The 20,654-nt window shown below is 51.8% G+C and overlaps 8 protein-coding genes across 8 annotated transcripts; 3 read left to right on the forward strand and 5 right to left on the reverse strand.

The window, feature by feature from the left end:
- Window positions 1-330: 330 nt before the first annotated feature.
- Window positions 331-2,400, reverse strand: COCMIDRAFT_96719 (uncharacterized protein; the record flags this gene model as incomplete). Its single annotated transcript, XM_007690312.1, has 1 exon — window positions 331-2,400. One exon carries the CDS (start codon window positions 2,398-2,400, stop codon window positions 331-333), a length of 2,070 nt encoding a protein of 689 aa, XP_007688502.1.
- Window positions 2,401-3,905: 1,505 nt separating this feature from the next.
- Window positions 3,906-5,215, forward strand: COCMIDRAFT_96754 (uncharacterized protein; the record flags this gene model as incomplete). The annotated part of the gene is made up of 4 exons (XM_007690313.1): window positions 3,906-3,926; window positions 3,984-4,029; window positions 4,080-4,297; window positions 4,352-5,215. The coding sequence occupies 4 exons, from the start codon at window positions 3,906-3,908 to the stop codon at window positions 5,213-5,215; spliced, it is 1,149 nt and encodes a 382-aa protein (XP_007688503.1).
- Window positions 5,216-5,685: 470 nt separating this feature from the next.
- COCMIDRAFT_96728 (uncharacterized protein) lies at window positions 5,686-7,453 on the forward strand (the record flags this gene model as incomplete). Its single annotated transcript, XM_007690314.1, has 3 exons — window positions 5,686-5,851; window positions 6,003-6,237; window positions 6,298-7,453. 3 exons carry the CDS (start codon window positions 5,686-5,688, stop codon window positions 7,451-7,453), a joined length of 1,557 nt encoding a protein of 518 aa, XP_007688504.1.
- Window positions 7,454-7,670: 217 nt separating this feature from the next.
- Window positions 7,671-9,812, reverse strand: COCMIDRAFT_26773 (uncharacterized protein; the record flags this gene model as incomplete). Its single annotated transcript, XM_007690288.1, has 1 exon — window positions 7,671-9,812. The coding sequence occupies one exon, from the start codon at window positions 9,810-9,812 to the stop codon at window positions 7,671-7,673; it is 2,142 nt and encodes a 713-aa protein (XP_007688478.1).
- A 1,161-nt stretch (window positions 9,813-10,973) lies between these two features.
- Window positions 10,974-12,707, forward strand: COCMIDRAFT_5764 (uncharacterized protein; the record flags this gene model as incomplete). Its single annotated transcript, XM_007690277.1, has 1 exon — window positions 10,974-12,707. One exon carries the CDS (start codon window positions 10,974-10,976, stop codon window positions 12,705-12,707), a length of 1,734 nt encoding a protein of 577 aa, XP_007688467.1.
- Window positions 12,708-13,214: 507 nt separating this feature from the next.
- COCMIDRAFT_26775 (uncharacterized protein) lies at window positions 13,215-14,269 on the reverse strand (the record flags this gene model as incomplete). The annotated part of the gene is made up of 2 exons (XM_007690289.1): window positions 13,215-13,703; window positions 13,772-14,269. The coding sequence occupies 2 exons, from the start codon at window positions 14,267-14,269 to the stop codon at window positions 13,215-13,217; spliced, it is 987 nt and encodes a 328-aa protein (XP_007688479.1).
- A 285-nt stretch (window positions 14,270-14,554) lies between these two features.
- COCMIDRAFT_5766 (uncharacterized protein) lies at window positions 14,555-16,787 on the reverse strand (the record flags this gene model as incomplete). Its single annotated transcript, XM_007690278.1, has 2 exons — window positions 14,555-16,174; window positions 16,224-16,787. The coding sequence occupies 2 exons, from the start codon at window positions 16,785-16,787 to the stop codon at window positions 14,555-14,557; spliced, it is 2,184 nt and encodes a 727-aa protein (XP_007688468.1).
- A 2,778-nt stretch (window positions 16,788-19,565) lies between these two features.
- COCMIDRAFT_37245 (uncharacterized protein) lies at window positions 19,566-19,967 on the reverse strand (the record flags this gene model as incomplete). The annotated part of the gene is made up of 1 exon (XM_007690295.1): window positions 19,566-19,967. The coding sequence occupies one exon, from the start codon at window positions 19,965-19,967 to the stop codon at window positions 19,566-19,568; it is 402 nt and encodes a 133-aa protein (XP_007688485.1).
- Between the last annotated feature and the right edge of the window lie 687 nt (window positions 19,968-20,654).

Here is a 20,654-nt window from a genome sequence, read left to right on the forward strand (position 1 = left end):
CCAGTGATACCCAGAGGCGATTGTAATTATGCAAGCGATGCATCATCGTGCCTGCCTTTATTGTACGTGGACATGAGCAATACGTATAGAAGACGGAACATCCAAAGTCATAACCCATACAACCAGTGGTAAGCACGCGAGAAGAACGGATTGCAGGCCCTCAAATAATTAATTTGTCTCGGATACTAATACTAGCTAGTCTTCAAAGACCAGAAAAAGCGAATGCAGAGAATGGTATCATGCAGGAAAATCCTAAACGCCAAATCCTCCCAGGTAATTTGTAAAAGAGAGGAAAAAGAAGAGGTCTAGCCTCATGCAATACTTGCGTGCTCACAGCTTGCCAACATTCCTCGTGATCATTACCACTACACCTGCAATAACCTTGATCACAATCTTAAGCACAAAGACAACAGACTTGAACGCGAACGTCAAGACGGTAATAACAGCTCTCGCTACAAACGGGAGTTTACTATCATCCTGCGAGCTCTTTGCCTTCTTCGCCTTTTTCTCTGCTTTGGTTTCCTTAGTTTTGGTATGCTTGTCCTGCTGTCCATACCACTCTCCAAGCTCGATGTCTTTGTCGAAACTCCCGCTAGTACTCTCGCTGCGCGGCGTTCCAGTTGTGCTTTTCAAGCTTGACGTGAATTTCTTAAGTCCCTTGCTGGAAAACGGGGGTTTGGTCTTTTTCCCACCGATTCCTTGGAAGCCCTCGACAAAAGAGTCTTTGAAAGCTTTCGCAGTGTCTTCTTTTTGGTGAGTCAGCGTGAAACTTGGGGGTGGCGGCTCGAAGCTATCTTGGCTCTTGTTGCGAGCTTTACGGCCGCGGGTTGCTTCTGCAACAGCAACAGCGAGGAGTGTGGATGTTACAACGTCGACAAGGAATGGGTTTCCAAATCGTGTCAGGGCACCAAAGTTGAGGATAAGCGCGTCGTTGGTGAAGTCAAGACGGGCTAGCATGGCGTCGTCTGCTGTAGCGTCGGTGGTTGTGGGGAGCTGGCCCACAGACATTTCAGATGGAGTCATGGAGGTTGGGCGAATCACGCCATCGAACCGTGGTGGAGGCGGTAGCGGTGAGAAAGCATTGGTACGTGGTGTTGTCGGGGAAAGAACGTATGGATTCAGGACGGTGATAGCAGCAGGCTTTCGTGCTATGTTTTGTGCAGTCATGGGCATGTTGTGTCCGTAGAAAGCTGTTATAGGTCGTGTCGACGGCATATTGATGACAGAACAATCACCCTCAATTGATATGGGGAAATTACCAAGCGTTGGGTGGTGAAGCTGGTATGAACCCTCCGATGGTATGTGCTGAGCCCAAGGATTTGCTTGCTGTTGCGGGTGATCCCTCGTCCATGCGAGAGCACAGCATTCACGCTGAGCACTTTCTGCAAGAACACCTTCAGCCAATCTTTGTGCAGCCGGCGATTGGGCACCGGGGTCAGATAATGCAAGGTGAGAAGCAGACGGCGAATTAGCCGCAGCGTCAAGTGCTTGAAGAGCAGCGAGTTTAGGATATATGCTAGTAAGGAGGGTTGTGTCTTCTTGTTGAGCCGGATTGAATGTTCCGTTATCCAGTGAAGGTGGTGCGATTAGATCGAGCTGGGCGATGGGTAGAACTCGCGGCTGAGTAGGATGATGCCTCTGGATTAGGACCTCATTCATGATACTCGGTATTTCGTGGTTGCCAGCAAGGTTCGATTGTGCCATGGAATAGAATGGGAGAGAAGGAGTTGTCCCAAAAGTAATAGTAGGATTCGCTGCCGTTGCTCGGTGCATTCTCAATGTGTAGATTTGCACGCTTGGCTCTTCTTGACCATTGGTTGCTAACCACATGTTGTCCAGCAGATTCGAAGGAGTGAAGAAAGGCTTTGGTGGTGGAGGAGGTATCGAACTGCTTGTGTGGACATTGCTGTGTGGAACATACGATTCTGACGAGTATGGCAACCGGCTGATTTGCGTCCGTGGGATCTGGGTCGTCGGTGATGCTTGCGTGGGCTGGTACGGTTGCCGTGAAAGAGGAACAGTAGGATCGTAGACTGGGAACATTGATCGCATGGGTATCTCTTCTTGAGGTGATGCGCATCGTACTCTTGTAGCAGAGCTATTCTCTCGTACTAGAGTCTGGGCTTCCGAGAACGCAGGAGAGACTGCACGGTTTAGATCTGGGCTGTTTGTGTATTGGAGGTCGTCAATGTAGTTGTTCTGTGGGGGCGATACTGGTGAAACAATGCGGGCATCTTGTTGGCGATAAAAACTTTCTTGTCGGTCCATCTGTAACGAAGGGGCTCTTCGTTGTGAAGGCGAATCGAAATATGTTCTGCTAACTGGAGCAGGTACTCTTGGGGCTTGAGAGTTTGGCAAATGTGCCTGGGGTGGAGCTGGGATTGATAGCGGGGGTGCCATTGGGACGGACGGAGAGGCTGGCGGTGGATTGACCTGAATGACGAGTTCGTGGAAGTCGCTTGGAGGCTGCGTTGCCTTTGCATTCTCTGTTGATGGAGTTTCTGAGACAGAGCTTTTTACAACAGGCGACGGCTTATTGTTTGGGCTCGGTTGTCTTGGAGCACGGGGTGGAGGGAAGAGTTGAAATGCGGGTCCTGCCATGATGAATGTCCAGCACTCTACTTTTTAAGAAAAGGAATTGGCTCGAAATGACTGGCGAGACCAAATGGAACAGGTGCTGGCTGTGTAGGGAAACAAAGACTCGTCACAGGCGGAGTACAACTAGACGTGTCGGGTAATCTGGGGATAACGACTATAAGACGAAACACACAGCGACGCCCTGTGAGCCAGCACAAAGGCCATAGGAATGCATCTAGGGCAATAGCGGTAGACTGACATTTCCCATGCAGAAAACTACCCCATGCAGCAAGGAGGTTGTCAGATGGGTCCAATCAAGAGGTGTGTAAGGCTCAGCGCTACTCATCAGTTGATGAGCGGCGGTTATATTTTGGGTGGTTGGCTGATTGTTGCTGCTAAGCGCCAACGCTTTCCACTCGCTACACCCCCTACCACCCTAGCTCGAGATCTTGCAATGGCTACATGGCACTGTGATTGGCTGTTGACATGTGCCCACCCTGCGTAGTATGGGTGGCCTATGCAGGTGACAAAAGGCCAGTCCGGCGGCCCGCTGCAAGTCGGGGATCTATTTCGAGCTTTTGATTGTCTGCCAACGGCACTTTGGCTGCTCTTGGCCAAATGCGGAGAAACATACTGTGGGCGTGTATGTATGTATGTATGTATGTATGTATGTATGTGCTGTCCTGCTTGCTTTTCAGACGTGTAAAGGCTTTGAGGAAAGTAGCCCGGTACATGCAGATTCGCACGTAAATCCTCAACGCGAAAGCATCTGCAGTACTGACAGACAGCAGCCATGGGAGCTGCAAATGGTACTGGGATGGTACAAGCTCTTCATGGTGGGCGGCAAGGCGAGCAAGCCCATGTGCATCGTCGGAGAGCATGCAGCCGCCCTAACATGTAGCCGGGTTGGACCAAGACACAACGGCGGAGCTTATCGCAAAATCTCGCAGAAGGTGCCTGTCTCTGGACAACTGATCATCATATGTGGAGTTGCGCATTGGTGAATCCAGCGCTTGGCTTTTGGGGTAGTTTGTGACAGCACCTTGCCCGTGCAGTCCGCAAACGGGCCGGGTAGTTTGCTGCTGTGAGTATCCAAGACACTACAAATTAGAGTTTAGCAACAGAATCAGGTCATTCTTGGTTAAGAATAGGTCGGGGCAATATGGGATTAGATGAATGCACATGCGACTGTTGACACGTGAGGGGAGACGGAGGGTGTAAGGCGTGCGCTAGTGCCTATCGATAACCTTAATCTGCGTCTAAGCGAGAAAAAGTTGGGTGTTCGTCATCGCTCACGACAGCAGAGAAAAGCCACAGCCACAGTCAAGATGCCGTCAGAATTAGAAGAGGTGAGTAAAGACCGCACGCGGGCTCAGCTCGTATCTATTCTAACACGTCTTTTCCAGCTAGTCGAGTTCCTGCACCACGGCAACACGCAGATCAGACAGACTGGTCAGAGCAGCCCCTCCACCCCGCCACGAGACGCTGCTTACACCATGCAGCGGCCGAACATCTTGTCGGATACTCGCAATCAAACCCGACCCTCTGGAAACGTAATCAACTAGAGCCCATCAAGGATCTCAAGCTCCTTGTCAAGGATTATGCGCCCATCGCTAAGAACGCCCTGACCATCCTCATCAACGTCTCCGCCGACGCAGAAGTCCAAAAGGCACTTGCAAATGATGACGAGTTTCTTGAGACACTGTTGTCGCGGATAACCGTATGTCAGTTCCCCATCCAGTCAGCGCAGGCACTAGTCACTGACCTGTTGTAGAACGCCAAAGAACCAAATGCGAACGAAATCGCAATGCTACTCGCCAACATGGCCAAGGACGACTCTCTACAAAGGGTACTGGAATTGAAGCGCGACGTCCCAAAGGAGTTGTCCAAGTCTGCTTGGGCAATGGACCAGCTGATGGACTGCTTTGTCAAGGGCGCACAGGGCGCATACAACAAGAATGCAGACTTCGACTACCTGTCGTACTTCTTCGCCGACTTGGCCAAGTTCCCCAAGGGGCGCGAGTACCTCACCTCACCCCAAGAACATGATGACAACGTCATTCCTATCACCAAGATCCAGGTATTTACAGACCATGCCTCACATATCCGACGCCTCGGTGTCGCCTCAACAATCAAGAACGTCGCATTCCTCGTGCCAGCGCATCCAGTCCTACTATCTAATCTATCGCCCGATCCAAACCTTCCACCACCTTCGATAGGCGCGAACCTCCTACCCTACATCCTCCTCCCACTCATGGGGCCAGAGGAGTATGCAGACGAAGACACGGAGGGTATGCTCGACGAATTACAGCTGCTAGAGCCCGACAAGGAACGAGAAAAGGATAATCAGATCATCAAGACACATTTGGAGACACTGCTATTGCTGAGTACCACCAAAGAAAGCAGAGAAGTCCTTAGACGTGTCAAGGTGTACCCCATCGTTCGGGAGTGTCACTTGCACGTAGACGACGACGAAGTGCGCGAGGCATGCGACCGCGTAGTTCAAGTGATTATGCGTAAAGAGGAGGGTGAAGAGGAGGATATACCAGACATGGCGAGCGCTGGTGGTAGTGGGAAGATGATAGAAATGGGTAACGCGGAAGAAGATGAAGACGAGCAGATTATCGACATTGTCTAGGCGTACGATGACAAGTAGAATACCAAAAAGGCACCATATTCCTGCTGATCATGTCCTCTTGTGTCAACACGGTGCCTTAGCGTCCTCTATCTGATTGGCCGCGATACCGGCTATCGCAACAACGGTCTTCTAAACTCCGACTCTTCATAGATACAAATAGGTGCTCGTGCTCGCTGAAGTTCAAGCCCGACGCGGTGCCGGAAGATTCCGTCATTGATTAACGGTGCATTAGTAACCCGCGAACTGTTTCGGAACATTTCCGCTTTGATACCTTCTTTCTTTTTCATCACATTTCGCCTATTAGTACCTCTAATTCGCGTGGATATAGAACAAGCAAGAGCTGTGGCATGTGCGCCAAAATAAGCTCGTCATCGGATAAATCACCGACCCAACAGGGCGGGGCGGGAAGCATAGCACCGCCAACCAATGGGATCGGTGCAGCTCAGACAATGCCAGCGACATCAAACTCTATGTCACGGGCAAGCGATGGCTTGGGCACATTGAAAGGGGATGCTGTTGAAAATAGAAAAGAAGAGTTGGGAATATCGCCATGGAGAAGAGCATGGGAAATCCTCAATTGGACGCCGCCGAATTGCCGTTGGGATCCTAAGAAGCCGCCGCAATTTTCTATGAGCAGTACGTTGTTTTTTCTGCGTTCATGCGCGACCGTTGGTCTACCTCTTTTTTCTTTTCCTGAACTCTCGCTCGAACGACATGGGAGTCAAGAGTTGTGTTATATCGCAAGTTAGAACACAACCTTCTATGACCACGTTCTGACAAACAGCAGTGAACGTTCTTTTTGCCTTTGCCGCTGGCTTCACAGTCGCAAATCTCTACTACAACCATCCTATTCTCAACCTCCTTGCTAGAGACTTCGGTGTACGGTATGAACAGGTAGCGCAGATTCCCACTGTCATGCAGGCAGGATACGCAACTGGACTACTATTTCTATGTCCTTTGGGGGACTTGCTTCCAAGAAGACCTTTTGTATGCGGCTTGGTAGCATTCACAGCAACATTATGGTACGTCTACCACCCTAATTTTCTTATTTCACCTATAGCTAACTAAAGACAACTATCTAGGTTGATACTCTGCCTAACAAATGACCTGGGAACCTTCACCGCAATATCTTTCATCGTAGCTATCACAACTGTAACCCCTCAACTCATGCTCCCTCTGGTCGGCGATCTCGCACCACCCTCCCGCCGCGCTGCTGCCCTCTCAATCGTTGTGTCTGGCCTGATGCTCGGTGTGCTTGTCGCCCGCGTCCTCTCCGGTACCATATCTAACTACACGACATGGCGCGCAGTCTACTGGATGGCACTCGCCCTGCAATACACAATCTTCGTCTTGCTCTGGCTCTTCATGCCAGACTACCCCGCTACAAACCGCGGCATGAACTACTTCCGCATCCTATTCGACATTGTCAAGATGCCGCGCAAGCACCCCATCCTCGTCCAGGCTTGTCTCACAGGCCTCTTTACCAGCGCACCCTTTACATCCTTCTGGACAACACTAACCTTCCTACTCGCCGGCGAACCATTTCACTACTCCTCCCTCACAATCGGTCTCTTTGGCCTCATCGGTATAGCCGGCATGCTCATCTCCCCCATCTACGCCCGCACAGTCACCGATCGCTTCGTCCCCCACTTTTCCGTATTTTTCGGTCTCTCATGCTCGCTCGTCGGCGTCTGTCTAGGCACCTACATCGGCACGTTTACCGTTGCCGGCCCCGTGCTGCAGGCTCTCCTCATGGATTTCGGAAATCAGACAGCGCAGATTGCGAATCGCTCCGCGATCTACAGTGTAGAGCCGAAACGAAGGAATGGCGTTAATACCGTGTTTATGGTTGCGACGTTTTGTGGGCAGCTGATTGGAACTGCTGCGGGGAATCACGTCTACGCGGCTACGGGGTGGATTGGGAGTGGAAGTCTGAGTGTCGGGTTTGTATGCGCAGCTCTATGTGTTATGCTAGCCAAGGGGCCGTATGAAGACGGGTGGGTGGGGTGGAGCGGCGGCTGGAGTATGAGGAAGAAAGATAGGGATAGTGCGGATGGGAGGACGAAGGATAAGGCGTTGCATGGGCCGGTGGAAGCAGTGGAAAGCAAGACGGGGGCGAACGAAAAGGCGCTGGATGAGCTTGCTGCCGAGGAAGGGAGGGGGGGAAATACTACGTCAGAACCGGGTGTGAGTAAAGAGGACGAGGAGATACATTCGGCGAGAAAAGAAGGAGTATAGATAGTAGTAATAGATTTTAAGAATTTGATTAATAAAATTGATGTATACGATGATTCGTGTTTTTGAACTCTGCATTTCCATAATGTGTGCTTCATTCCGAGCATTTCAGTCTGAGAAGAAATATCGCCACTTTCATCGTCTATCGCGCATTCTAATGTAAGAATTATGGTACAAAAACCCCTTCTTTCCTCCTCTAATCGCAACACAGCTTTTTTTCTCACTGCGTAGGCTTCGGCGCATTCGACGCGTTCATAAACGCGTTGATGTGCTCGTCGGACGGCAGCTTCTCAAGAGGCGTGAGCCAGCTCTTCGCCTTATCGAAGCGGGAAACCGCTTTGACGAGCTTGATGAAAACTTGCGTGTTGCTCTTGTCGACACGGCCCTTGAATTTGAGGATGAGATTCTGGATGTTCATGCCTTGGGGTGGGAGAGATTCGTAAATCTCCTTTGCGGAAGGCAGAGAGGGTTTGGATGGGCCAGCGGAGGGGCTACCTGCGCGGCTACCGTTTGCGGCGGGGCTGCCTGCGCGACTAGCACCAGGAGTACCGGCGGGCGATCCACCAAGCATGATGCGGTTCTTTTCTTTCTTTTCCTTCTTCCGCTTCTTACCCGCATCGGTCATCTCGCTATCACTACCCGAGCCTGCGCCCTTGAGATTGCCAAGAGTGGATTTCCGAGATCCATCAGCCAGCTTTTCGTGGTGCTTCTTCTTATGCTTCTTACGCGACGATTCGTTGCCACTTGCTTCTGAAAGATTGGGAGAACCAGGCCGCTTTTTACTCTTGGATTCCCCAGGCTTGTGGTTGCCCGAGGGGGTGTTGGAGCCCTTGGTGGATGCACCAGACGGAACATTGCCAGCTTCTGGGGCTTTGCCGTTTTGCTCAGCTGCCTTCTTCTCTGCCTCTTCCTTTGCCTGTTGTCGCTCCGTCTCAGAGTCTGTGTCCGACTCGCTCTCGGTAAGGTATGGGTTTTCCGGGTCGCTGTCGAGATAGTCATATTGTTTCTCACGCTTGGCTAGCGTCTTGCGCGTGATCTTCTCCATGGCTCTCGTCTCCTCAGCAGCCCTACGCTCCTCTTCTTCCTTTTGTGCTATCAGCTGCTCGTCGGGACGATCCCAAAGGGCTGCTTGCAGCTGATCACGCTTCAGCTTCTCTGCTGCTTCCTTGACGTCTTGCTCTTCACCCTCAAAGAGACCATTGAGTCCTTCTTCATCGTCTGCGAAGTCTTCTTCAAGGTTGAAGTCAATATCGTCAGCATCAGCTTCCCGTTTGACAAAGCCAATTGTATCATCATCAAAACGCTCCCGCTTGATCCGGCCCTCGTCATCAGCACCACCGCCCACACGCGTGCGCACTCCGCTGAACATCCGTGCCTCATCTTCAGCCTTCATACGCTGCGCTTGACGTCTCTCAAGCTCTGCAAAAAATCTGGGTCCACCACTCTCGACCTTGGCCAAGATTTTGTCCACGTCCTCGCTAGTCGGCTTGATCTTGCCCTTGACATTGAATCTGTACCAGCGCTCCATAGGCGCCATTTGTATGGCCGTATTTGGGTCACCAGGACGTGTGGCTGAGAGCATGACGTGTGTCTCTGACAGCTCCGATTCGTAGGTACCTACCCATGTCTGCTTGTTCTCGTAGTCCTCCAAATGCCAGGGCAATGTTTCTTCGTAGCGTAGCAGCTGCCGCTTCTTTGCTTCTGGAGTATCGTCGGGTCGGTACTTCTGCTCCGTCTTCTTGTGGAAGGCAGGAGGTTTCTTCATGCCGGTAGGCGCGATCTTAGCCTGATTCTCTTCGCGTACTTTGCGTCGCTCTTCCTTCTGCTGCTCAATGCGCTCGCGTTCCTTTATCTCTTCCAAATCCTCTTTTGTATCCTCCTCTTCGTAGTGTGATCCGATACCACTAGGAGGCGCGCGGGGATCTCGACGGTGGAGCTTGATGGGCGGAGTGAACTGCTTCTCATCGGTAATATCAACATGGCTCTTGCTCTGCAGGCGCATGACGTGGTGTCGCAGCTCTTTCAGGTCCTTGCGGCTCACGATGAGTGGAAAGACGGTGGCGCCTTGATCGAGATACTCCTGCCGCAGCGCGTCTTTGGAATGCGTGCCATCAGCGGCTGGGCCTGGCGGGGGCTTCCTAGCCTCATTCATCTGCGATAAAGACACCATGGGCTTGGTGATATTCTGTAGCGGACGCCGGGGCTTTCGCAGGACATCAGCCTGGGGACGCGGGCGACGGCGACGAACAGGCATCTGCTGCTGCGGTGGCTGCGGTTGCTGCGACGGCTGTTGGCCATTCGAGGCGACGGGCGCGATGGGCGCTGCAGTAGGCGGCTGGCTTCCATTCATTGCGCCGTTCATTATCAAATTGTGGTTATGAGGATGAGGACAAGAATGAAGGCAGCAGGTGGGCAGATAAAGACTGGCCGGAGACGAAGTTGCCTTTGTCCCAAGGAGCGTCGTGCTTCAAGGCCGAACCGCAGTTGGAACGTCACAGCTCCACGCTAGTTGTTTAGCGCGCCAAGCCCGTCGCTCGCTGTGAAGCCCTGCCTCCGCCCCCCCAAACATATAGTGAACACCATGACTAGCAATCGCCAAAATTATCATCAATTGCAACACCCAGTCTGCGCTCTCTCCAACTAACAGGGACAGTCTCGGGATAATAATTTCCTAGGCACATATGGATCATCAAGAAAGACATCGACTTCTCACTCCACTCTAGGCATCCATCGACCCAAAGTGTGGCTTTGGCCAGAGGGCCGAGTGCCTGAAACGGTCAACGGCAGCCGCCGCCATAAGAAAATTCAAAGCGGGAGTTGATTTGCTGCGTCACCGGCTGCTTTCAAAGATACGCAAACACACCATCACCTCCTTAAAAATCATCTAGGATCACTTCTCGCCTTTTCGAAAGAAAAAGCATCTGCTGCCGCGAGCAAACGCTCAAAAATTAGTTACAGCCATTATTTGAGTCTCCCTCAACGACTAGACTAACTCAACAGAATGGAGCAGGCGAATTCATCGCAGTCTGCTGGACTGGAAAGTCAGTTACGCAACATGATACTTAGTAATGTGAGCATGCCTGGACAAGTCACTCAAGATCATCAACCAGGCCGTGGTCGTGGGCGAGGACGGGGCCGGGGCAGAGGCAGAGGCAGGGGGCGTGGGAACTTCTACAATGGCGCAGACGGTAATTACCATGATCACTCTGCTCCAAATCAAGATCATAGTCAAAGTCAAGGATGGCGCGCGGACCCCTCCGTGAATGGTTCTCTACCCAGGGGAGGTGGACGAGGACACTACTCCAACCAACGGCATCAGCAGCTCCCAACAAATTCCTACAACGCGTCAAAAAATGGCCTGGCCCCAGACAGCCAATCACATGTCTCCAAGCCATTTAGACAACACCACCATCAGCAGTGGAACCAGAACGCAGATGGTACCCCGCGTGCATACCCTCCAAGGGCTATGCAGCGCCCACGAGGAGACGCTCGTCCACAAGGTTCGTATGTACATCATACACAGATGAATCAACCTCAGGAGAACCAACAAGCCCAGGTCAAACATCTAGATATGATTGCAGCAGAAGAGATACCCAAGGTTGAGATGTCCAGGTCTGAGTTGGAGTCCAAAGAAGAATTCAGGCGGCAGTTGGAGACGATCATGAAGGAAGCACTCGCCAGGGAATACTCAGGAGACATCTCAACAATGTCTCTTGTCGGCTTTGGCAGTCTCGCATCTGGCTTTGGACTTCCCGGCTCAGACATGGACCTCGCAGTGATACCAGACTGGAAGGACCCCGCAAGAGCTCATGAAGTCGAAATTGATCGCTCTATTCCACGACTATTAGAGCGGGCAGTGCTTGATGCAAAATTTGGTGGCAGGCTCCTCACACGAACGCGTGTGCCTATTTTGAAAATCTGCCAACATCCCACCGACAAACTATTCGCAGCTCTTACTGAGGAACGTGAGAAGTGGGACCAACTCCCTGAAGAGGAGAAGTTTCCCTCAGATCAGCCACAGGAACCACCTGTGCAGGGTTCGGTGCCTCGATCCAAGCTATGGAAGCAGTCTGATGATGAATTGATGCTTACTGCTCGCAAGCTGTTCGAACCCTCTGATAGTGAGGAGATCATTGTTATTCGAAAGCAAATCAAAGATTCAGACGATGAGATAAAAGCCGCAGCCCACTTAGCGATTTCTTCTGATCCAAACTGGCAGGTTAACTGGGTAGAGTTGATAGAAAGAGCTCAGGCCATACGCGAGGCTCAAACGAAGACGGAGTTCCCCGAGCCTACACCTCCACAAACAGCTGCGAAGACGGATGAACCTGCCAACGATAGCCCTGAGGATAAGGCTAAAAAGGCTCAAAACCAACGCTCCGATAAATCTTGGACACGGGAGAAGGTAGTCGGTCCACTGGATTTCCCCAAGGATGGTTGCGGTATCCAGTGCGACATCAACTTTGCAAATCCACTCGGCATTCACAACACTCACATGCTCCGCTGTTACTCTCTAACCGATCCTCGCGTACGCCCCATAGTCCTCTTCGTCAAATCCTGGGCCAAGCGCCGCAAAGTCAACAGCGCCTATTCTGGTACCCTCTCCTCGTACGGATGGGTTCTCATGGTCTTGCACTATCTCGTCAACATCGCCTCACCACCTGTATGCCCGAACCTCCAATACGCTGTCCCACTACCCACCGATGCGGCTGCTCTAGAACAATACTCCAAAAACACCAAAATCTCCGGCTACGAAGTCCGCTTCTGGCGCAACGAAGAGGACATCATCAAAGCAGCAGCAGAAGGTCGTCTGACGCAGAATACGCAGTCGATTGGCGCCCTTCTCCGCGGCTTCTTCCAGTACTTTGCCGCACTGTCTGGCTACGGATACCCGAGACCACCTCAGTTCCACTGGACAAACGAAGTCCTCTCGCTCCGCACGCCCGGCGGTATCGTGACGAAGCAGAGTAAAGGCTGGGTCAGCGCAACGACGAAGATTACTGCTGAGAAGAAGGTCACGAATCGGTACCTGTTCGCTATCGAGGATCCGTTTGAGACTGACCATAACGTCGCGAGGACGGTGACGCATCGGGGTATCGTTGCTATCCGAGATGAGTTCCGTAGGGCATGGAGGATTCTCAGAGTTATTGGTACGGAGAGAGAGCCTGAGGGGGGGCTATTTGATGAGATTATTGAGGAGCCGGCTCCGTCTGATTTGAAGACCGAGGAGGTGCCAAAAGGTGCTCTGGGTGTTTAGGTGTTAAGGACGGGCTTGCGTACAGTGAATGTGTTGCAGTGTAAGAACAGTTTCATTCGGAGGACGGCACTTTCGGTGTTATGGATTTCGGTACTGTTGTTTCGGGAGGTAGAATGTGTAGGCGTCACGGAATCTGAGAGGTACACATCTGGCTTACGGCTACGATTGACGAATGGGATCACGATGTCATCTTTACCTTGCTATCAATGTGGGGAAAGGATATGGGAAATATAGATTTCTATGTACACACGTACTAGATTCAACCTCATCAACGGCTCTAGACACAACTCACTCGACTCATCACACTCAAATTCTAGAACCACTTGCGATATTCAGAAATAACAGGGTATCATTACTCTTGAAGCTTCTACCTGAATAATCATTCACATATCTCTCTTTTTTTTTCCCCTCCACACTCATGAACAAAGATAATAACCGCTAATCCCATCCCCTATCCCCATCTCCCTCCACATTACACAAAAAACAAAACACAGGCAGTCCAAACCTTCACTTCTTCCCAATACTAAACCCCCTCGTCATAAAATCCGCGCTATTCCCCGCGGAAGCCTTATGCTCCTTCTTACTAAACAAACTACTCACGTTTTCATTCTGCGCCATCTTGCGCCGCTTATTCCTTTCTTCCTGCTCTTGCAGCACTTTTCTCGTTAGCGAAGCTGTGGCGCTGTTTTTGATTCCGTCACTCGTCGTCGTAGTAGACACAGGCTTAGTTGTGGCAGCGCCGTTGTCTTTGGGGGCGGCTTTTTTATCTTCGTCGGAGGACGAGGAGGGTTTGGTGGAGGCGGAAGAGGTGGTGAGTTGAGTTTGTTCGTCGGTAGTAGCGTGCTTGCGCTTCTTTTTGCTACCGGGCGCTTTTTTCAGCGCGTGCGTGAGACCTTTTTCTCGTAGCGTTTTCAAGCGGAGGTTTAGGCGCGCGATGTCGGTGGGTAGGGTGGGAAGGATGGGTATGAGGTCGTTTTCGGCGTAGGGTTCGTTGCACTGAGATGTAAAAGGTTAGTTTGTACTCAAAACAGACCAAGATAGGGAATGGGGAAAAGTTAACTTACAGTCAAACACGCCTTCTCAGATATCTCCTTCATAACACTCCCTGCGAAAGCGTGGCCACAGGGTACTACGTACACGGCCTTACTTCCCGCACCCAGTCGCTCCTCTGTAATCGGACACTTCCACTTTTCGCCCGCGCCAGACTCCGCTGCGGTGTCGACTTCGAACTTGATTTCGACAACATCCTTGAGGCCCTTGACTCTGTCGCCAAATGTACCTAGCTCGGAGTCCTTGACGCCGCCAATCTTCTTCATCTCGGCTTTCTCGACATCGCTGTCGTCTTTGAGGAGGTACTCGATGATGGAGTCTTTGTTGTAGAGGATGCCGGCTGCGTCGGATACCACGGGGCGGGCGAGCGGTTTGCGGGTAAGAGGGTCGGTGGACCAGGCGTATTCTTGTTGTTCGGTTTGCGCCTCTTTGATTTGTGCGGTTGTTAGGGCTTTTGCAGCTTCTTTAACGAGTTCGCGCCGTTTGGGGATGGATCCGCCGTCGTTACCCATGGTGGTTGGTTATGCGCTGGGTACCTAGGTGAAGGTGTTGTTGTTGTGGAATGGTATGCTGGATGTCTTGTGAGAGAGGCCGAGAGTTGCGGCCAAAGCCGCGGAGGTTCGAGTAGTTTTGGGACATGCACGTGCCATCACTACCAGTACAATTCTATCTTCACAAATTACTAGCCGTCTTGCTAGACATCGAGTATATGTAGTCATGAAGAGTAATATGATAATATTGTACAAGTACTTTTTGGGTCATACCGTCGTTTCAAAAAACCTCATAAGTAGCATATCTTACATGTCCGTCGTAGCCGAAGAGACTCTCGTCTTTCGCCGCACCGGTCTCTCTATTTGTCCCATCCATTGTTTCTTCCACTCCGGCCTGCTATCTTCTTTCTCTCCTTCCTGGACCTCTCCTTGATCTGCCTCTCCCTGGAGATTCTCACGTGAATTCTCTTCTTCGGACGGAGCTGCCTCCTCGACATTCCCCTTTGATCTGGAATGCCCATCCTGGAACAATATCCTCTGAATGAAAGCAGATAGGCGTGCTCGTTCAACCTTAAACGGAGCCTTCATCTCCTCGGAAATCAGGTTGCTAAACAGCAGTTTGTCGTACACACCGTGTATCTTCCTCAATGCCGTGATTGCATCTTGCCTCTCCTCGCCCTCCAAATACTGAGGACCCGCAACCCTCCTGTGTCTCCTCTCTCTACCGCCAACGCCTAACTGAAGCCGAATGTTCTTGGCGATAGGATTGAGGATAGTAAGTGCGTCCACCAAATCCGAGCCCTTGGCAAGAGGAAAACTGGTTGCGAGCTCCGCATACATGGTAATGGTCTTCGGGTCAGCATCTTCCAAGATCTTGAACATCATGTTTAGAATCTGGCTGGCGTGTTTGAGAGAGTTGTGGTTGTTCTTGTCACGAACGCAGGTACTCATGGCGATTCTGAATGTGCCGGGGCGAGGCGCGATATCCTTTCCAATCATGTCATCTTGTAATAGTTGAACTGCATCAGCGGAAGCACGGTTGAGGCGAAGATTCCGCAAGCGCATGTGTAGGTTGATTCGATCCGGCACGATCTTGTAGGTCCTAGGGTCGGTCAAGAGATCCCAATATTCTTGTGCAGCCTTGTTCGCAACAATTTTCTGGCAAGCCTCCTGAATGATAGAGAGTGTGTTATTACCCGGTCGAACATATGCGAGGGAATGTGGTAAGGCACCCTTGGGTTTCAGAGGAAGGAATTCGTCTCCACGCGCAGGTGTGTTGTCTGGCGAAAGGTGCTCGTCGTCTACGCGGTACTGTGGTGGTACGTTCGGGGCTCGTAAGTGTGGGAAACCTGCTTTCCGCCGGTCCGCAGTGCCCAGTCGAGGTACAAGTCGTGGGATATCCATGGTCTGTTCCACCAGAGAAAGCACATCGTCCCAGTCTCGCGGCCGACTGCCTACTAGCAGAAGTCTTCCCATTGCACACACCAGTTCCTCGTCAATGACCAGATCTGCATTCCTCCACCTCCCAATGATATCCTCCCACATACGCCGTGCTTCTATGATACCACGCTCTTTCCTAGCTGCAGTTTCCTCTTCACTCTCCCCTTTCGGTGCGTTTATCAACAAACTCTGTCGTATGGCGTTGATAATGGTAATGTAAGTAATTGCGTTCGCCGACCCGGGTCCACTCTCAGCAATCTTCCCAGCAACGCCCCATAATGCATCCATATCGCCTGCTCGCGCACAAACTTTCAAAGCAGCATTTGTATGTATGATCGAAGGTTCGACTCGCGAGTTCGGTGCGGAGAGAGAATGGTATACGGAAAGGGCATGGCTAAGAACACCTGATGTATGCGCGTTCAAGGATAAGCCTCGGAGCAAGATTGTATACGTATAGGAATCAGGGAATTGCGCTCGCTTTTTCATCTGTTCAAAGTCAGCATTGCCCCACGCCGCTCATGTTCACAAAACGGACATCGTTGTACACTTTGAGTGCATCCTTGACCCGCTCTTTGGCCAGAAGGTGATCGATTATGTGGTTCCAGCTGACAATACATTGCATTGAGTGACTGGCCATGCGCACCAACTGCAGCATCTCTTCTACTCTGTCCTTGCTCAGTTCCTGCTTGACAAACGCCGCCAGGTCCAGCGGGTCCTGTAGATGCCGCAACTCTCTCTTCCTTCTATTCCAGTCGCTCTCTGACATGCGAGGGTCACGCCGGCCCAATTTTGCCAAATTGGGAGTCTCGTCGACCCTGTGCGCATGCGATTGCCGCAACGCCAAGATTTCGGTTCTTTTTTGCTTTGCCGCAAAGGCCGATTTCTTGAAGTGATCTTCGCGACCTCTCGAGCGTCCTCTGGCCTCACCCAGATCAGCGGATGTCCTGTCTTCCTGGCGTGCGACATTGAGGGTTGACAGCAGCCGCTGCTGGCTGTTTGCGAGAAGCGGATTCACATTGCAGCGCAGGCGGTGCGCATTAGTAGTCGGGGCATCGAGCGCCTGTATACATCGCCAAAGGCACGCACGACAGTTCAGCATGAGGTCGTGGGTGGGGTGGCAAGCGAGCCGTTGTGAGCAAAAAAGCGTAAATTGGCTGGGCTAGGGAAAAGTTGACCATGTCCGGCACAAATGCCGAACCAAACTCTAAGTTACGCGCACGTGATCCTCTGACCTAGCAACGGCCAATGACCCGAAACCTTGCGGAATCGTTCTGTATTGCCAGCCTCGTGGCTACTAGCAGTATTACATGCATACAATCCACGGGCACCAGCGTCATTAGCACAAACGCCAGGCCTTGCCGCCGCCCACGGCAGCGCGCCGTCTTCAAAGGACCCATCGAGTTTATACGCGCGCGGAAAAACAATCCTAGTCCAAGCGCCCAAAAAAAGTATGCCGTAACCACGCCTCACTCGAAGTAGCCGTAAAAGAAAAAAGACACCACTCCAAGGCGAACAAGCGTCCGGGATAAAAACCCACCAGTAAGGCTGAAAACAAAGTAAAAAAACCCACACTACTACTTTAGAGTCCGCGACCGAGTCTGCGGAGCCGAGAAAAGGGGGGAGGGGGGGAGGGGAAGGGATGTGGGTGGAGGGTGGAAGGGAACCAAGCACTATAACGCGGGAGAGCCAAAAAAAACCCCCAGACCAGGGCCAACAACCACCATCGTCACGCTTTTCTCGTAGGGCTTACGATCCTTTTGACCCTTTCGCCTCTCCCCCCCCCGCCGCCGCCGCGTGCGCGCGCGCGCAGCACGCCCCCTTACACCCACCCCAGTAGCTCAGGCTTCCTGAACCCATCGGCGTGGGCGCGCGCGATGACAAAAGGAAACTAGAACTACCGTAGAAAGGGGGGTGAGGGGTGGCAAAGGAAGGGGTGTGGGAAAAGGCTACCAACTGACTTGGGATTCGCGTGCTCTTGCACCCCCGACTAGCGCAACACACTCATGTGTGTGTGAGAGAGAGAGAGTAGTAAGGAAGGAGGAGTAGTCTATCTCCGGTTGAGAGAGAGAGAAAGAGAGGCTTGCCCTTGTCCATTCAGATTGCCCTTAGACTACTCTAAGTACCTTGTCTTAATATCTAACACTAAGCTGGCATTACCATGCTTCGTAGGAATTGGTAGTCTAACCATCTACATACGAATCCCGAGTTTTGGTCCCTTTTTTCTTCTTCTTAGAACTCATCTAAACGGTGAGCGTGTATGCACATCATCAGGCATCGGAGCTTTTTCTTAATGGCTCTTGTGTATCTTTATATTAGGACCAAGACGGCGGGATTCGGAGAGTTTTTGTTTTGCTTTCTACTAGGACGACCATGTGCGTGTAAGCCTGGTCGTCGGCTGTTTTCGTGCTACGAAGGCTTCGTGACTAGGTTTTGTACTCCAAACATACATGGTAAGCTAGGCTCTTGATGGATGTATTCGACTGGTGGTTGTTGTAGTAGTTGTAGTTGTAGTCGTAGTGACACCAAGTGCATTGTAGCCATGAACCATAGGACGATGATGTACTGTTGTGCGTGTGTGAGGACATGAACGGTAGTAGATGCCGCCCTATAGGAGCTGACCAGAGAGAGAAAATGTGTGGTGGTGCAGAGATTAGAGAGGAGGGAGACAGGGAGGAAGGGAGCAGAGTCAGCAGTCACCGCGCTCATCATGTGGCCAGCAATTCCAAACAGTGGCACCACCAAGCTCTGCGCGGCTTGTACGTACGTAAGTAAGTAATGCTCACCTTCTGTCCTGCTGGCCTCACCTCAGCATGCAAGACATCCGACCGTAGCACAGCGCCAGACGCACGCGCGCACGCCCACATCCACACACACCCCTCGTCCCTCGTGGCATCGGGAAGGAATCCTACGACCCAAAAACACTACTGCCGTGTAACGGCGCTTGATCTACCCACCATCCCTCAGACCAGCAGTAGCACCATAGCAAGCCCATGCAAGCCCATTTATGCTAGTTGCCTTCTGTCAGGTCATGGCCTGGCGCACCGTTTATGTCTACCATGCCTGCCACCCAGCGCCTGATGCTCCACTACCTAGCTGAAAAAGCCGCCCTCTCCAACGGCGGCCCCTTCCCCCCCCCAAAAAGGAGCCTTTCGCAGAGCCCAACAAACCGTCCGGGGCATTAAAATCGTAGTTTAATCGGGCAACGGTTGATGAGCCGCTAAAAGGCGATCTTGCAGATGCAATTGTTTTGTAGATGCTAGCGTATCTCTCTGGTCGGATCCTGCACCTTTTACGTTCGCTTTTGCTTTTGGCTTGCAATCTGACATTGCACAAAAGCCTGTGTCTGTTCTTCTGGGGGGTGAGGCATGGGGAGGCGGGGCGGGGCGGGTTAGGCAAAGGACAGGTAACAGCACCAGGGGGTGTAAAGGGTGGGCATGAAGGGGAAAGGGTCGGCGACATTGTTCCTTTGTTGAGCTGGTCATCCCAGCTCGGCTTTGCAGATTCTTTCCTTCTTTCCTTCTGCCGTACTTTTGCCGCGTGATCGGCTTTCGGACGATCTGGCCGTCATGAATCGAATGCATTCGGATGACATTGCCCAATGTGATCACCATCCGCCTGCTCGTTCCAGCACGTCCTGCGGCGGGAGGCAAGAAAGAAGGAAAGAGAAAAGTGGTTAGCCGACAAGCCACTCCGCACCTCGATACAGACCGCGCTGTGGTCGTTGCGATGGCCCATAAGCAAGGGCAGGAAAATTGGGCCGGCGAGTTGCTTCGATCCCATCGCTCCGGTCACGGTCGACTGATGCCACCGTGCGAACAACTGCATGAACGCACAAAAAAATGGGTCTCGGAAAGGTCGATTGTGTAATGATTATTGATTACACAGAGTAACAAGCCGCACTTTGATTTCCGCGTCGGCGGGTGCCGTCATACTGCGAGCATGCATTCCTCGTCATCCTATCAGCCGTCAAGCCAATGCCAAGTATCGCAGCACACAGGCACACAGACACATACTCACACACACACACTGTTTGTCTGTCTGTTTGCGGCATGCTCCACGGCGCCGAGGACTCGCCAACCGTGGCCGACATTTGCATACCGATCGTTGGCATACGTGTTGTCGGCGAGCATTTTAATCTATCTGCAGGATAGACAGGCGAATATGCAGCGCCTCGGTGTATGAGAAGGCAAGATAACGCATCAACTCCAACACTGTCATTACGCGCCTTCCTCATTTGGCAGGTCCCATGAGTTTCCCATCTCGGTCGCCGGCAACCCATGTTTACTGAACAATGTGTACGTGCGTGTGTAGGTGTGCGGGTATATTATGGAATACCCTCTTGTATGCATGGGCAAGCCCCCCAGAATTCCGAATCCGAGTCATAGCCGCCCCTCCTCCATCATATCATGCTTCAGCTGTGCGTCATACATAGGGCGAATACGGTGTACTACGCGCACAGCACACACCCTCAACTGACACACCCATATGTACGCGCACACACACCTTGCACCCAGCCCCTCCTCCGCCCCAGTCGAGAGATCGTGCCACAAACGCCATGTTTTCAAACAAAGCATATTTTTTTCCTTTGCAAAGGAACAAGATGCCGAGCTTGATTGGGTCCTTGCGCAACGCCCACCCGCCCCAAGCAAAGAAAATGACACCATTCTCTGCCCATTGTACCCTTGCCCAGCAAATCAGGTCCGCGGGAAATATGTCTATTGAGAAAATGCAACCAAAAGCGAAATGGCATTGACGTGCTTCACAAGTCGTATGACTTTGATTATTCTGCACGAAACAATTGCTTTTTTCTCGTAAACGGTCGACATCTAGACGAAAAAAAGAATCTGATAACGGTGACTATTGTAGACTATACAGTCTGACAAAGAGAAATGCAGTTTTGCGCGCGCTCTCTTTCTCTCTCTCTTTCCCTGTCAAACCTTATTTCCTTGCTAAGAAGGTTACAAGG

Source organism: Bipolaris oryzae (genome assembly GCF_000523455.1).
Source record: "Bipolaris oryzae ATCC 44560 unplaced genomic scaffold scaffold_75, whole genome shotgun sequence".
In the NCBI taxonomy this organism is placed as follows: Eukaryota; Fungi; Ascomycota; class Dothideomycetes; order Pleosporales; family Pleosporaceae; genus Bipolaris; species Bipolaris oryzae.